Below are 12,954 nucleotides of genomic sequence, written 5' to 3'. Positions count from 1 at the left end.
CAGAGGGGGTACGGACTCTCTCTCTCTGTCAATCACAGAGGGGGTACGGACTCTCTCTCTGTCAATCACTGAGGGGTACGGACTCTCTCTCTCTGTCAATCACTGAGGGGTACGGACTCTCTCTCTCTCTCTCAATCACAGAGGGGTACGGACTCTCTCTCTCTCTCTCTCTCAATCACAGAGGGGTACGGACTCTCTCTCTCTCTCTCAATCACAGAGGGGTACGGACTCTCTCTCTCTCTCTCAATCACAGAGGGGTACGGACTCTCTCTCTCTCTCTCTGTCAATCACAGAGGGGTACGGACTCTCTCTCTCTCTCTCTGTCAATCACAGAGGGGTACGGACTCTCTCTGTGTCAATCACAGAGGGGTACGGACTCTCTCGCTCTGTCAATCACAGAGGGGTACGGACTCTCTCTCTCTGTCAATCACAGAGGGGTACGGACTCTCTCGCTCTGTCAATCACAGAGGGGTACGGACTCTCTCGCTCTGTCAATCACAGAGGGGTACGGACTCTCTCTCTCTCTGTCAATCACAGAGGGGGTACGGACTCTCTCGCTCTGTCAATCACAGAGGGGTACGGACTCTCTCTCTGTCAATCACAGAGGGGGTACGGACTCTCTCTCTCTCTGTCAATCACAGAGGGGTACGGACTCTCTCTCTCTCTGTCAATCACAGAGGGGTACGGACTCTCTCTCTCTCTGTCAATCACAGAGGGGTACGGACTCTCTCGCTCTGTCAATCACAGAGGGGTACGGACTCTCTCGCTCTGTCAATCACAGAGGGGTACAGACTCTCTCTCTGTGTCAATCACAGAGGGGTACGGACACTCTCTCTCTGTGTCAATCACAGAGGGGGTACAGACTCTCTCTCTCTCTCTGTCAATCACAGAGGGGTACGGACTCTCTCTCTGTCAATTACAGAGGGGTACGGACTCTCTCTCTCTCTGTCAATCACAGAGGGGTACGGACTCTCTCTCTCTCTGTCAATCACAGAGGGGGTACGGACTCTCTCTCTCTCTCTGTCAATCACAGAGGGGGTACGGACTCTCTCTCTCTCTGTCAATCACAGAGGGGTACGGACTCTCTCTCTCTCTCTGTCAATCACAGAGGGGTACGGACTCTCTCTCTCTCTCTGTCAATCACAGAGGGGTACGGACTCTCTCTCTCTCTCTCTGTCAATCACAGAGGGGTACGGACTCTCTCTCTCTCTGTCAATCACAGAGGGGTACGGACTCTCTCTCTCTCTCTCTGTCAATCACAGAGGGGTACGGACTCTCTCTCTCTCTGTCAATCACAGAGGGGTACGGACTCTCTCTCTCTGTGTCAGTCACAGAGGGGTACGGACTCTCTCTGTGTCAGTCACAGAGGGGTACGGACTCTCTCTCTCTGTGTCAGTCACAGAGGGGTATGGACTCTCTCTCTCTGTGTCAGTCACAGAGGGGTACGGACTCTCTCTCTCTGTGTCAGTCACAGAGGGGTACGGACTCTCTCTCTGTCAATCACAGAGGGGTACGGACTCTCTCTCTCTGTGTCAATCACAGAGGGGTACGGACTCTCTCTCTCTGTGTCAGTCACAGAGGAGTACGGACTCTCTCTCTGTCAATCACAGAGGGGTACGGACTCTCTCTCTGTGTCAATCACAGAGGGGTACGGACTCTCTCTCTCTCTGTCAATCACAGAGGGGTACGGACTCTCTCTCTCTCTCTGTCACTCACAGAGGGGTACGGACTCTCTCTCTCAATCACAGAGGTGTACGGACTCTCTCTCTCTGTCAATCACAGAGGGGGTACGGACTCTCTCTCTCTGTCAATTACAGAGGGGTACGGACTCTCTCTCTCTCTCTGTCAATCACAGAGGGGTACGGACTCTCTCTCGCTCTGTCAATCACAGAGGGGTACGGACTCTCTCTCTGTCAATCAGAGGGGTACGGACTCTCTCTCTCTCAATCACAGAGGGGTACGGACTCTCTCTCTCTCTGTCAATTACAGAGGGGTACGGACTCTCTCTCTCTCAATCACAGAGGGGTACGGACTCTCTCTCGCTCTGTCAATCACAGAGGGGTACGGACTCTCTCTCGCTCTGTCAATCACAGAGGGGTACGGACTCTCTCTCTGTCAATCACAGAGGGGTACGGACTCTCTCTCTATCAATCACAGAGGGGTACGGACTCTCTCTCTCTCTCTGTCAATCACAGAGGGGTACGGACTCTCTCTCGCTCTGTCAATCACAGAGGGGTACGGACTCTCTCTCTCTGTCAATCACAGAGGGGTACGGACTCTCTCTCTCTGTCAATCACAGAGGGGTACGGACTCTCTCTCTCTCTCTCTGTCAATCACAGAGGGGTACGGACTCTCTCTCTCTCTGTCAATCACAGAGGGGTACGGACTCTCTCTCTGTGTCAATCACAGAGGGGTACAGACTCTCTCTCTCTGTCAATCACACAGGGTACAGACTCTCTCTCTCTGTCAATCACAGAGGGGTACGGACTCTCTCTCTCTCTCTGTCAATCACAGAGGGGTACGGACTCTCTCTCTCTCTCTCTGTCAATCACAGTGGGGTACGGACTCTCTCTCTCTCTGTCAATCACAGAGGGGTACGGACTCTCTCTCTCTCTCTGTCAATCACAGAGGGGTACGGACTCTCTCTCTCTCTCTCTGTCAATCACAGAGGGGTACGGACTCTCTCTCTCTCTCTGTCAATCACAGAGGGGTACGGACTCTCTCTCTCTCTCTGTCAATCACAGAGGTGTACGGACTCTCTCTCTCTCTCTCTGTCAATCACAGAGGGGTACGGACTCTCTCTCTCTCTGTCCATCACAGAGGGGTACGGACTCTCTCGCTCTGTCAATCACAGAGGGGTACGGACTCTCTCTCTCTCTGTCAATCACAGAGGGGCACGGACTCTCTCTCTGTGTCAATCACAGAGGGGGTACGGACTCTCTCGCTCTGTCAATCACAGAGGGGTACGGACTCTCTCTCTCTCTGTCAATCACAGAGGGGGTACGGACTCTCTCTCTCTCTGTCAATCACAGAGGGGTACGGACTCTCTCTCTCTCTGTCAATCACAGAGGGGGTACGGACTCTCTCGCTCTGTCAATCACAGAGGGGTACGGACTCTCTCTCTCTCTGTCAATCACAGAGGGGTACGGACTCTCTCGCTCTGTCAATCACAGAGGGGTACGGACTCTCTCGCTCTGTCAATCACAGAGGGGTACAGACTCTCTCTCTGTCAATCACAGAGGGGTACGGACTCTCTCTCTCTCTGTCAATCACAGAGGGGGTACGGACTCTCTCTCTCTCTCTGTCAATCACAGAGGGGTACGGACTCTCTCTCTGTCAATTACAGAGGGGTACGGACTCTCTCTCTCTCTGTCAATCACAGAGGGGTACGGACTCTCTCTCTCTCTGTCAATCACAGAGGGGGTACGGACTCTCTCTCTCTCTCTGTCAATCACAGAGGGGGTACGGACTCTCTCTCTCTCTGTCAATCACAGAGGGGTACGGACTCTCTCTCTCTCTCTGTCAATCACAGAGGGGTACGGACTCTCTCTCGCTCTGTCAATAACAGAGGGGTACGGACTCTCTCTCTGTCAATCACAGAGGGGTACGGACTCTCTCTCTATCAATCACAGAGGGGTACGGACTCTCTCTCTCTCAATCACAGAGGGGTACGGACTCTCTCTCTCTCTGTCAATCACACAGGGGTACAGACTCTCTCTCTGTCAATCACAGAGGGGTACGGACTCTCTCTCTCTGTCAATCACAGAGGGGTACGGACTCTCTCTCTCTCTCTGTCAATCACAGAGGGGTACGGACTCTCTCTCTCTCTCTCTCTGTCAATCACAGAGGGGTACGGACTCTCTCTCTCTCTGTCAATCACAGAGGGGTACGGACTCTCTCTCTGTCAATCACAGAGGGGTACGGACTCTCTCTCTCTCTCTGTCAATCACAGAGGGGTACGGACTCTCTCTCTCTCTCTGTCAATCACATAGGGGTACGGACTCTCTCTCTATCAATCACAGAGGGGTACGGACTCTCTCTCTCTCAATCACAGAGGGGTACGGACTCTCTCTCGCTCTGTCAATCACAGAGGGGTACGGACTCTCTCTCTGTCAATCACAGAGGGGTACGGACTCTCTCTCTATCAATCACAGAGGGGTACGGACTCTCTCTCTATCAATCACAGAGGGGTACGGACTCTCTCTCTCTGTCAATCACAGAGGGGTACGGACTCTCTATCTCTCTCTGTCAATCACAGAGGGGTACGGACTCTCTCTCTCTCTCTGTCAATCAGAGGGGTACGGACTCTCTCTCTCTCTCTCTCTGTCAATCACAGAGGGGTACGGACTCTCTCTCTCTCTCTCTCTGTCAATCACAGAGGGGTACGGACTCTCTCTCTCTCTGTCAATCACAGAGGGGTACGGACTCTCTCTCGCTCTGTCAATCACAGAGGGGTACGGACCCTCTCTCTCTCTCTGTCAATCACAGAGGGGTACGGACTCTCTCTCTCTCTCTGTGTCAATCACAGAGGGGTACGGACTCTCTCTCTCTCAATCACAGAGGGGTACGGACTCTCTCTCTCTGTCAATCACAGAGGGGTACGGACTCTCTCTCTCTCTCTGTCAATCACAGAGGGGTACGGACTCTCTCTCGCTCTGTCAATCACAGAGGGGTACGGACTCTCTCTCTCTCTCTGTCAATCACAGAGGGGTACGGACTCTCTCTCTCTGTCAATCACAGAGGGGTACGGACTCTCTCTCTCTCTCTGTCAATCACAGAGGGGTACGGACTCTCTCTCTCTCTCTGTCAATCACAGAGGGGTACGGACTCTCTCTCTCTCTGTCAGTCACAGAGGGATACGGACTCTCTCTCTCTGTCAATCACACAGGGGTACAGACTCTCTCTCTGTGTCAATCACAGAGGGGTACAGACTCTCTCTCTCTGTCAATCACACAGGGGTACAGACTCTCTCTCTGTCAATCACAGAGGGGTACGGACTCTCTCTCTCTGTCAATCACAGAGGGGTACGGACTCTCTCTCTCTCTCTGTCAATCACAGAGGGGTACGGACTCTCTCTCTCTCTCTCTGTCAATCACAGAGGGGTACGGACTCTCTCTCTCTCTGTCAATCACAGAGGGGTACGGACTCTCTCTCTCTCTCTGTCAATCACAGAGGGGCACGGACTCTCTCTCTGTGTCAATCACAGAGGGGTACGGACTCTCTCTCTCTCTCTGTCAATCACAGAGGGGGTACGGACTCTCTCGCTCTGTCAATCACAGAGGGGTACGGACTCTCTCGCTCTGTCAATCACAGAGGGGTACAGACTCTCTCTCTGTGTCAATCACAGAGGGGGTACAGACTCTCTCTCTCTCTGTCAATCACAGAGGGGTACGGACTCTCTCTCTGTCAATTACAGAGGGGTACGGACACTCTCTCTCTCTCTGTCAATCACAGAGGGGCACGGACTCTCTCTCTCTGTGTCAATCACAGAGGGGTACGGACTCTCTCTCTCTCTGTGTCAATCACAGAGGGGTACGGACTCTCTCTCTCTCTCTGTCAATCACAGAGGGGGTACGGACTCTCTCGCTCTGTCAATCACAGAGGGGTACGGACTCTCTCGCTCTGTCAATCACAGAGGGGTACAGACTCTCTCTCTGTGTCAATCACAGAGGGGTACGGACTCTCTCTCTCTCTGTCAATCACAGAGGGGGTACGGACTCTCTCTCTCTCTGTCAATCACAGAGGGGTACGGACTCTCTCTCTGTCAATTACAGAGGGGTACGGACTCTCTCTCTCTCTGTCAATCACAGAGGGGCACGGACTCTCTCTCTCTCTCTCTGTGTCAATCACAGAGGGGTACGGACTCTCTCTCTCTCTCTCTGTCAATCACAGAGGGGTACGGACTCTCTCTCTGTCAAGCACAGAGGGGGTACGGACTCTCTCTCTGTCAAGCACAGAGGGGGTACGGACTCTCTCTCTGTCAAGCACAGAGGGGGTACGGACTCTCTCTGTCAATCACAGAGGGGGTACGGACTCTCTCTCTCTTTGTCAATCACAGAGGGGTACAGACTCTCTCTCTCTCTCCGTCAATCACAGAGGGGTACGGACTCTCTCTCTCTGTCAATCACAGAGGGGTACGGACTCTCTCTCTCTGTCAATCACAGAGGGGTACGGACTCTCTCTCTCTCTGTCAATCACAGACGGGTACGGACTCTCTCTCTCTGTCAATCACAGAGGGGTACGGACTCTCTCTCTCTCTCTGTCAATCACAGAGGGGTACGGACTCTCTCTCTCTCTCTCTGTCAATCACAGAGGGGTACGGACTCTCTCTCTGTCAATCACAGAGGGGTACGGACTCTCTCTCTCTGTCAATCACAGAGGGGGTACGGACTCTCTCTCTCTGTCAATCACAGAGGGGGTACGGACTCTCTCTCTGTCAGTCACAGAGGGGTACGGACTCTCTCTCGCTCTGTCAATTACAGAGGGGTACGGACTCTCTCTCTCTCTGTCAATCACTGAGGGGTACGGACTCTCTCTCTCTCTCACAATCACAGAGGGGTACGGACTCTCTCTCTCTCTCTCTGTCAATCACAGAGGGGTACGGACTCTCTCTCTCTCTCTCTGTCAATCACAGAGGGGTACGGACTCTCTCTCTCTCTGTCAATCACAGAGGGGTACGTACTCTCTCTCTGTCAATCACAGAGGGGTACGGACTCTCTCTCTCTGTCAATCACAGAGGGGGTACGGACTCTCTCTCTCTGTCAATCACAGAGGGGGTACGGACTCTCTCTCTGTCAATCACTGAGGGGTACGGACTCTCTCTCTCTGTCAATCACTGAGGGGTACGGACTCTCTCTCTCTCTCTCAATCACAGAGGGGTACGGACTCTCTCTCTCTCTCTCTCAATCACAGAGGGGTACGGACTCTCTCTCTCTCTCTCAATCACAGAGGGGTACGGACTCTCTCTCTCTCTCTCTGTCAATCACAGAGGGGTACGGACTCTCTCTCTCTCTCTCTGTCAATCACAGAGGGGTACGGACTCTCTCTGTGTCAATCACAGAGGGGTACGGACTCTCTCTCTCTGTGTCAATCACAGAGGGGTTATGAACCCCTTTTTGAATCATGCAGAGAATCTGTTTATAACGATGAAGAACGTGCAGCTCTTTGCATTTGATGAGTTTGCTCACTGCTTCTCATCACCATCTTCTCGCTGCCAAAATAACCTTGAGCAAGCTTCACTTGGCAATATCTTCCCATCAATACGTGGCAAATTCGTAATAAACACATTGAACTGGAGTGGCTGCAATGTAGTTCAGCACCTGTCTCCCTCATGATCATCACGGGCCATTAATTCCTACTCCCGCTTAGTAATTCGTGTCATTCTTAACTGTGTTGAGTGTTGGATCGCACTCTGTAATCCAATTCATCACCCTTTGACAGTGATCACAATTACACCTTTTCCAATGTACTCAAGTCCTGTATATGAGAGAGAGAGAGTGTGTGCAAGCTCGAGAGGGAAGGGAGAGCGAGAGAGACACAGACTCAGGCCACAGAATGAGACATACAAAAGGGCAGGAGAGAGAGAGAGAGAGTGGGAGGAAGATAATGAGTGGGAGGTGGCAAAAAAAAAAAAGGACAAATGCGATGGTAGTCTCAGCAATTCAGGAAACACTCCGAGAACAGTCACATCACCGAGGCAGGCAGTACACCCGTCACTGATCTGGCCTCCCAAGGAGAGGGGCATGTGAAAGAATCCCTGGAGATGGCAAGGCTGGGGAAATGAAGCCTCCCTCACATTCTGCACCCACATTGTACCAACATCAAGCTCTCAATGTGGGTGCAAGCATTAAATTGCTGCAGAACAAGATCTCCCTGCCCGCATTACCACAACACGGCCCGAGCAACAATGGGGGAATTATAAACATAAATGACAATCTTAGCCCCGAGGGGGCATTTCTACTCTTTGGGATTCGGCAGCGAGTGGGAATGTCCTCTGAAATTTGGACAGATGTGCGCAGTGGTAGGTGTATGGAAATGGCCGGCAGTCAGACAGTGGGGTCAGGAGGGTGGACAGATGTGCGCAGATGGAGTTGCTATCTGAGTAGCTGTGGATTAGGGACGAGAGATGGAAGCACTTTCTTCCCCAGCTTCCCCCTCACTGCAGCGGCCAATTACTCCTTCACAAAAGCTCACTGTGCAAATGCACTGAAAAGCAGACTTTGCTGCCAAGTTTCCTACTTTAACTTTCTCTGTCCAAGGGTTTAGGCGTTTCCAAAGCAACCACCATCCCGAAAGGCTGTCTCCATAGTTACTGAGCTCAGTCTCGTCCCTGCTGCCCACATCAATGGCAATGACGGTTTTGGCGCCCATGGTTTTAGCGATGTCAGCTGCAATGGTAAGAGAAACGGTTCATTCAACACTGGAGCTGGCCAGGAGCCGAATATTCCACTCTGTGCAGCGCACCACAAACTCTCCAAAGACTAGCCCCACAAACACCGTCTCTGCCAGGTTAGTCCTCAAGAGTCAGAGGACTGCCCTCGCACCGCGCCCAGAACCGACACGAGAAAAGTCCATTCTCATTACACTGTCAATCTATAGCATTGCTCTCCACTTACCAAAATCCGCTTTCAACAAGAAGGTAACAAGTTAGCAAAGCAGCAATTGCATTGGTGTTTATTCTACCAGTACACAAAATTTAAACCGCAACTCTTTGCGTGAACCTCTTCAGTGAATAGTGAACGAACGCCACACTGAATGACAGATACTTAAGACATTAACACAAGGCAGTAATCTCATCCGTTACTTACGACTGTGCCAAATCTAACTCGACAATCATTTTACTGCAATACAAGATGCAGATGTGGGGCTGTTTATTATGTTTAAAGTTTATTTATTAGTGTCAGAAGTCGGCTTACATTAACACTGCAATGAAGTTACTGTGAATATCCCTAGTCGCCACACTCCGGCGCCTGTTCGTATACACTGAGGGAGGATTTGGCATGGCCAATGCACCCTAACCAGCGCATCTTTTGGGTCTTGGAAGGAAACAAGTTCAAGATAAGGAGGGGAAAGGTTCAGTGGAGATGTGCGGGGGAAGTTTTTTTACACAGAGGGTGGTGGGGGTCTGGAATGCACGGCCAAGTGAGGTGGTTGAAGCAGATACATTAGCCACATTTATGACTTATCTTCATAGGCATATGAATGGGGAATAGAGGGATATAAGCGGCTGGTTTAGATAGATAAACGTGATCGGCGCAGGCTTGGAGGGCCTGCTCCTGTGCTGTACCGTTCTTCATAACCGGAGCACTCGGCGGAAACCCACGCAGACATGGGGAGAACGCACAGGCTCCGCGCAATGACCCAAGCTGTGAATCAAACCCAGGTCCCTGGCACTGAGGCGACAGTGCTACCCAGTGTGTTACTTGGGAGTTAGGGGACATTATATCTCGGCTCGATATTTGCAGAGACATGTACCGTGATGTGTGATGGTCTATGCACAGAAACTGCTGAAAAACAAACAATATTTATGAAGCGATGATCCACAATTAAACAGGGAAGACATTTCTAGAGCAAAATGGGGAACACAAATGTGGCCACTGCAAAGTTTTACTGCGGAACTATAGGAATGTGGTCAGCGGTAAGGAAAATTGTCACATCTGGCATTTTGGTAGAAATAATGTAGGGGGGAGCTATACGATAAATGGCAGAACCATAAAGGGTGTAGTTACGCAGAGGGACCTGGATGTGCAAGTCCACAGATCCTTGAAAGTGACGTCACAGGTGGAGAAGGTGGTGAAGAAGGCATATGGCATGCTTGCCTTTATAGGACGGGGCATAGAGTATAAAAGTTGGGGTCTGATGTTGCAGATGTATAGAACGTTGGTTCAGCCGCATTTGGAATACTGCGTCCAGTTCTGGTCGCCACACTACCAGAAGGACGTGGAGGCTTTGGAGAGAGCACAGAGGAGGTTTACCAGGATGTTGCCTGGTATGGAGGGGCTTAGTTATGAGGAGAGATTGGGTAAACTGGGGTTGTTCTCCCTGGAAAGACGGAGGATGAGGGGAGACTTAATAGAGGTGTATAAAATTATGAAAGGCATAGATAGGATGAACGGTGGGAAGCTTTTCCCCAGGTCGGTGGTGACGTTCACGAGGGGTCATAGGTTCAAGGTGAAGGGGGGGAGGTTTAACACAGATATCAGAAGGACATATTTTACACAGAGGGTGGTGGGGGCCTGGAATGCGCTGCCAGGCAAGGTGGTGGAGGCGGACACACTGGGAACGTTTAAGACTTATCTAGACAGCCATATGAACGGAGTGGGAATGGAGGGATACAAAAGAATGGTCTAGTTTGGACCAGGGAGCGGCACGGGCTTGGAGGGCCGAAGGGCCTGTTCCTGTGCTGTATTGTTCTTTGTTCTTGTTCTTTGACCAGTGAGGCCAATGTAGAGAGGCAGCTTCTATAAAAGTGGGGCAAGACATATATAACAGAACTGGGATATAACACGCTGAGGGGCAGCAATTGGACAAATAGATAACCTGTGGTGGCCAGTATGTGGTGTAGCCTGACGGATATTCATAAAGACACCAGCAAAGCCTGATGGTTAAAAGGGCTAAGTCTGTGTCAGGCTAAAGACTGTGGCAGCAGCAAAGAACAGGATGTGCAGCTATGGAACAAGCACAGGAATTGACTGGCTGTTGCTGTGCCTGAACAGACAGCAATTGAACATGCATCCCTGTGTGTCATGTTCTTGAGAGAATTACAACCCCCTGACAGAGGCACGACTCTCAGAATCCATGGCCAAAAGGACAGTGATTGATCAGTGACCGGAACCATGATCAGTACCTGCAGGATCTCTCTAAGAGAAGGAGACAAAGTGGCCTCGGCAGCAGTAACCCGGGATCTAGCACTGTAGGAAAAGCAGCGAGACCCTGGTCTGGGACTCAACGACATTGGAACAAAGCCCATCAGGAGGGAACCTGATCCATTAACTCTGCCACGAGTAGTATCTCCAAGTCTAAGTTGTGATATTTTGTGGAGTTTTGATACCCCGAGAATACTTGTGCATATAACGGAGCAGGTGAGAGATTAGTTCCTTTGTGTGGAATGAAGTAATTCAGAAGTTAAATACTTTGCGTATAATGAAGTTTGATGCCTGGTGTAATTTTCTGGTAATGTGCAATAAGGGAGATTTACGGTGGTTCGCGCTGCTGCCTCACAGCGCCAGGGACCCGGGTTCAAATCCCAGTTTGGGTCACTGTCTGTACGGAGTCTGCACATTCTCCCCGTGTCTGCGTGGGTTTCCTCCGGGTGCTCCGATTTCCTCCCACAGTCCAAAGATGTGCAGATTAGGTGAATTGGCCGTGCTAAATTTGCCCTCAGTGTACCCGAACAGGCGCCGGGAGTGTGGCGACTAGGGGATTTTCACAGTAACTTCATTGCAGTGTTAATGTAAGCCTTACTTGTGATGAATAAATAAATAAACTTTACTTTAGATTTATTGTACAATAATTTGAGATTTTGAGGTCCTTTGTCACTCAAAGTTTGAGGGTGAATGTGGAAAAGTAGCTGATGTTGGGGGGGGGTGTGACACTGACAATTGTTTACACCAGTGCATACTATACGGGGGGGTGGGGGGTCAGAAAAGTTGACAACATCCAACAGTGCGGCAATGCCACAGCGCATGTGACAGGGTCCAGTGATGTGGACAGCGTATGGCAAAGCAGTCAATCACATTTTAAGCATCTTAAGGTTAACGTTCTGGGTCCAACTCTTAATTTATTTATGGGTAATTTGGTTGCCATGGTGCTAGACGTGCCAGCCAGAGGGTTGGGAGCATGCCTGCATTGTGAAAGATTTGTCCTGTCTGGAAGCTGGGATGTATCACTGCCTTTCAACATATTCTTATTGTGTAAACATCCAACAACACGTGACCATTTTTAAAGTTACTCTCTTTACCGTTATACAGATTTTCATGATTGTGTCGATGGTCAACATTATATCAAACAAATTCACTTTCAGCAAGTATTGTGGTTAGTTTTCAAACTGTGAAAATGCATGGACTGAGTTGCACAATGCAGAGGTAGGAAGTGTGTTTATGCCCAACATGTCAACCAGTCCTGATACCCCCCCCTTCACTCTCCTGCCCATGGACCAGTCCCAATAACCCCCCTTCACTCTCCTGCCCATGGATCAGTCCCGATATCCCCCCCTTCATTCTCCTGCCCATGGACCAGTCCCGATTCCCCCTCCCCCCCTCACCTTCCTGCCCATGGACTAGTCCCAATAACCCCCCCTTCACTCTCCTGCCCATGGATCAGTCCCAATAACCCCCCCCCCTTCACTCTCCTGCCCATGAACCAGACCTGATCTCCTCACCCCGCCCCCCCCCCAACCTCGCTCTCCTGCCCAGAAACCAGACCCGATCTTCCCACCGCCCCCTTCACTCTCCTATCCATGGATCAGTCCCAATACCCCTCGCTCTTCTGCCCAGGGTTGACTCAAGGACAACACTACCGCCATTCAACATTCCCACTCAAGGCTGGAATCACTGCATATTTGGGGAGGCAATGGCTCAGTGGTATTATCGCTAGACTATTAATCCAGAAACTCAGTAAATGTTCTGGGGACCTGGGGTTCGAATCCTGCCACAGCAGATGGTGGAATTTGAATTCAAGAGAAAATATCTGAATTGAGGAACTACCGATGGCCGTGAAACCATTGTCGAAAAGACCTATCTGGTTCACTAATGTCCTTTAGGGAAGGAAATCTGCCGTCCTTACCCGGTCTGGCCTACAATGCGACTCCAGAGCCACAGCAATGTGGTTGACTCTCAACTGCCCTTGGGCAACTTAGGAATGGGCAATAAATGCTGGCCCAGCCAGTGACGCCCATGTCCCCCAATTAATTTTTTAAAATAGCACCGAGGGACTGGAGGAAGGGATTAATTAATT

At 50.8% G+C, this 12,954-nt stretch overlaps 1 protein-coding gene across 1 annotated transcript in view; it reads right to left on the bottom strand.

Moving 5' to 3' along the window:
• pnpla6 (patatin-like phospholipase domain containing 6) overlaps nt 1-12,954 on the bottom strand; it is a 199,900-nt gene that overhangs the window by 27,291 nt on the left and 159,655 nt on the right. The window contains exon 32 of the mRNA XM_078235102.1: nt 8,239-8,387. Within this exon, the coding sequence (XP_078091228.1) occupies nt 8,239-8,387 (149 nt within the window). The remainder of the gene's footprint in view (nt 1-8,238; nt 8,388-12,954) is intronic.

Source organism: Mustelus asterias, chromosome 19, assembly GCF_964213995.1.
Source record: "Mustelus asterias chromosome 19, sMusAst1.hap1.1, whole genome shotgun sequence".
Lineage (NCBI taxonomy): Eukaryota > Metazoa > Chordata > Chondrichthyes > Carcharhiniformes > Triakidae > Mustelus > Mustelus asterias.
The sequence above is the reverse complement of the archived record's forward strand: the minus strand, read 5'-3'. Positions and strand labels throughout refer to the sequence as shown.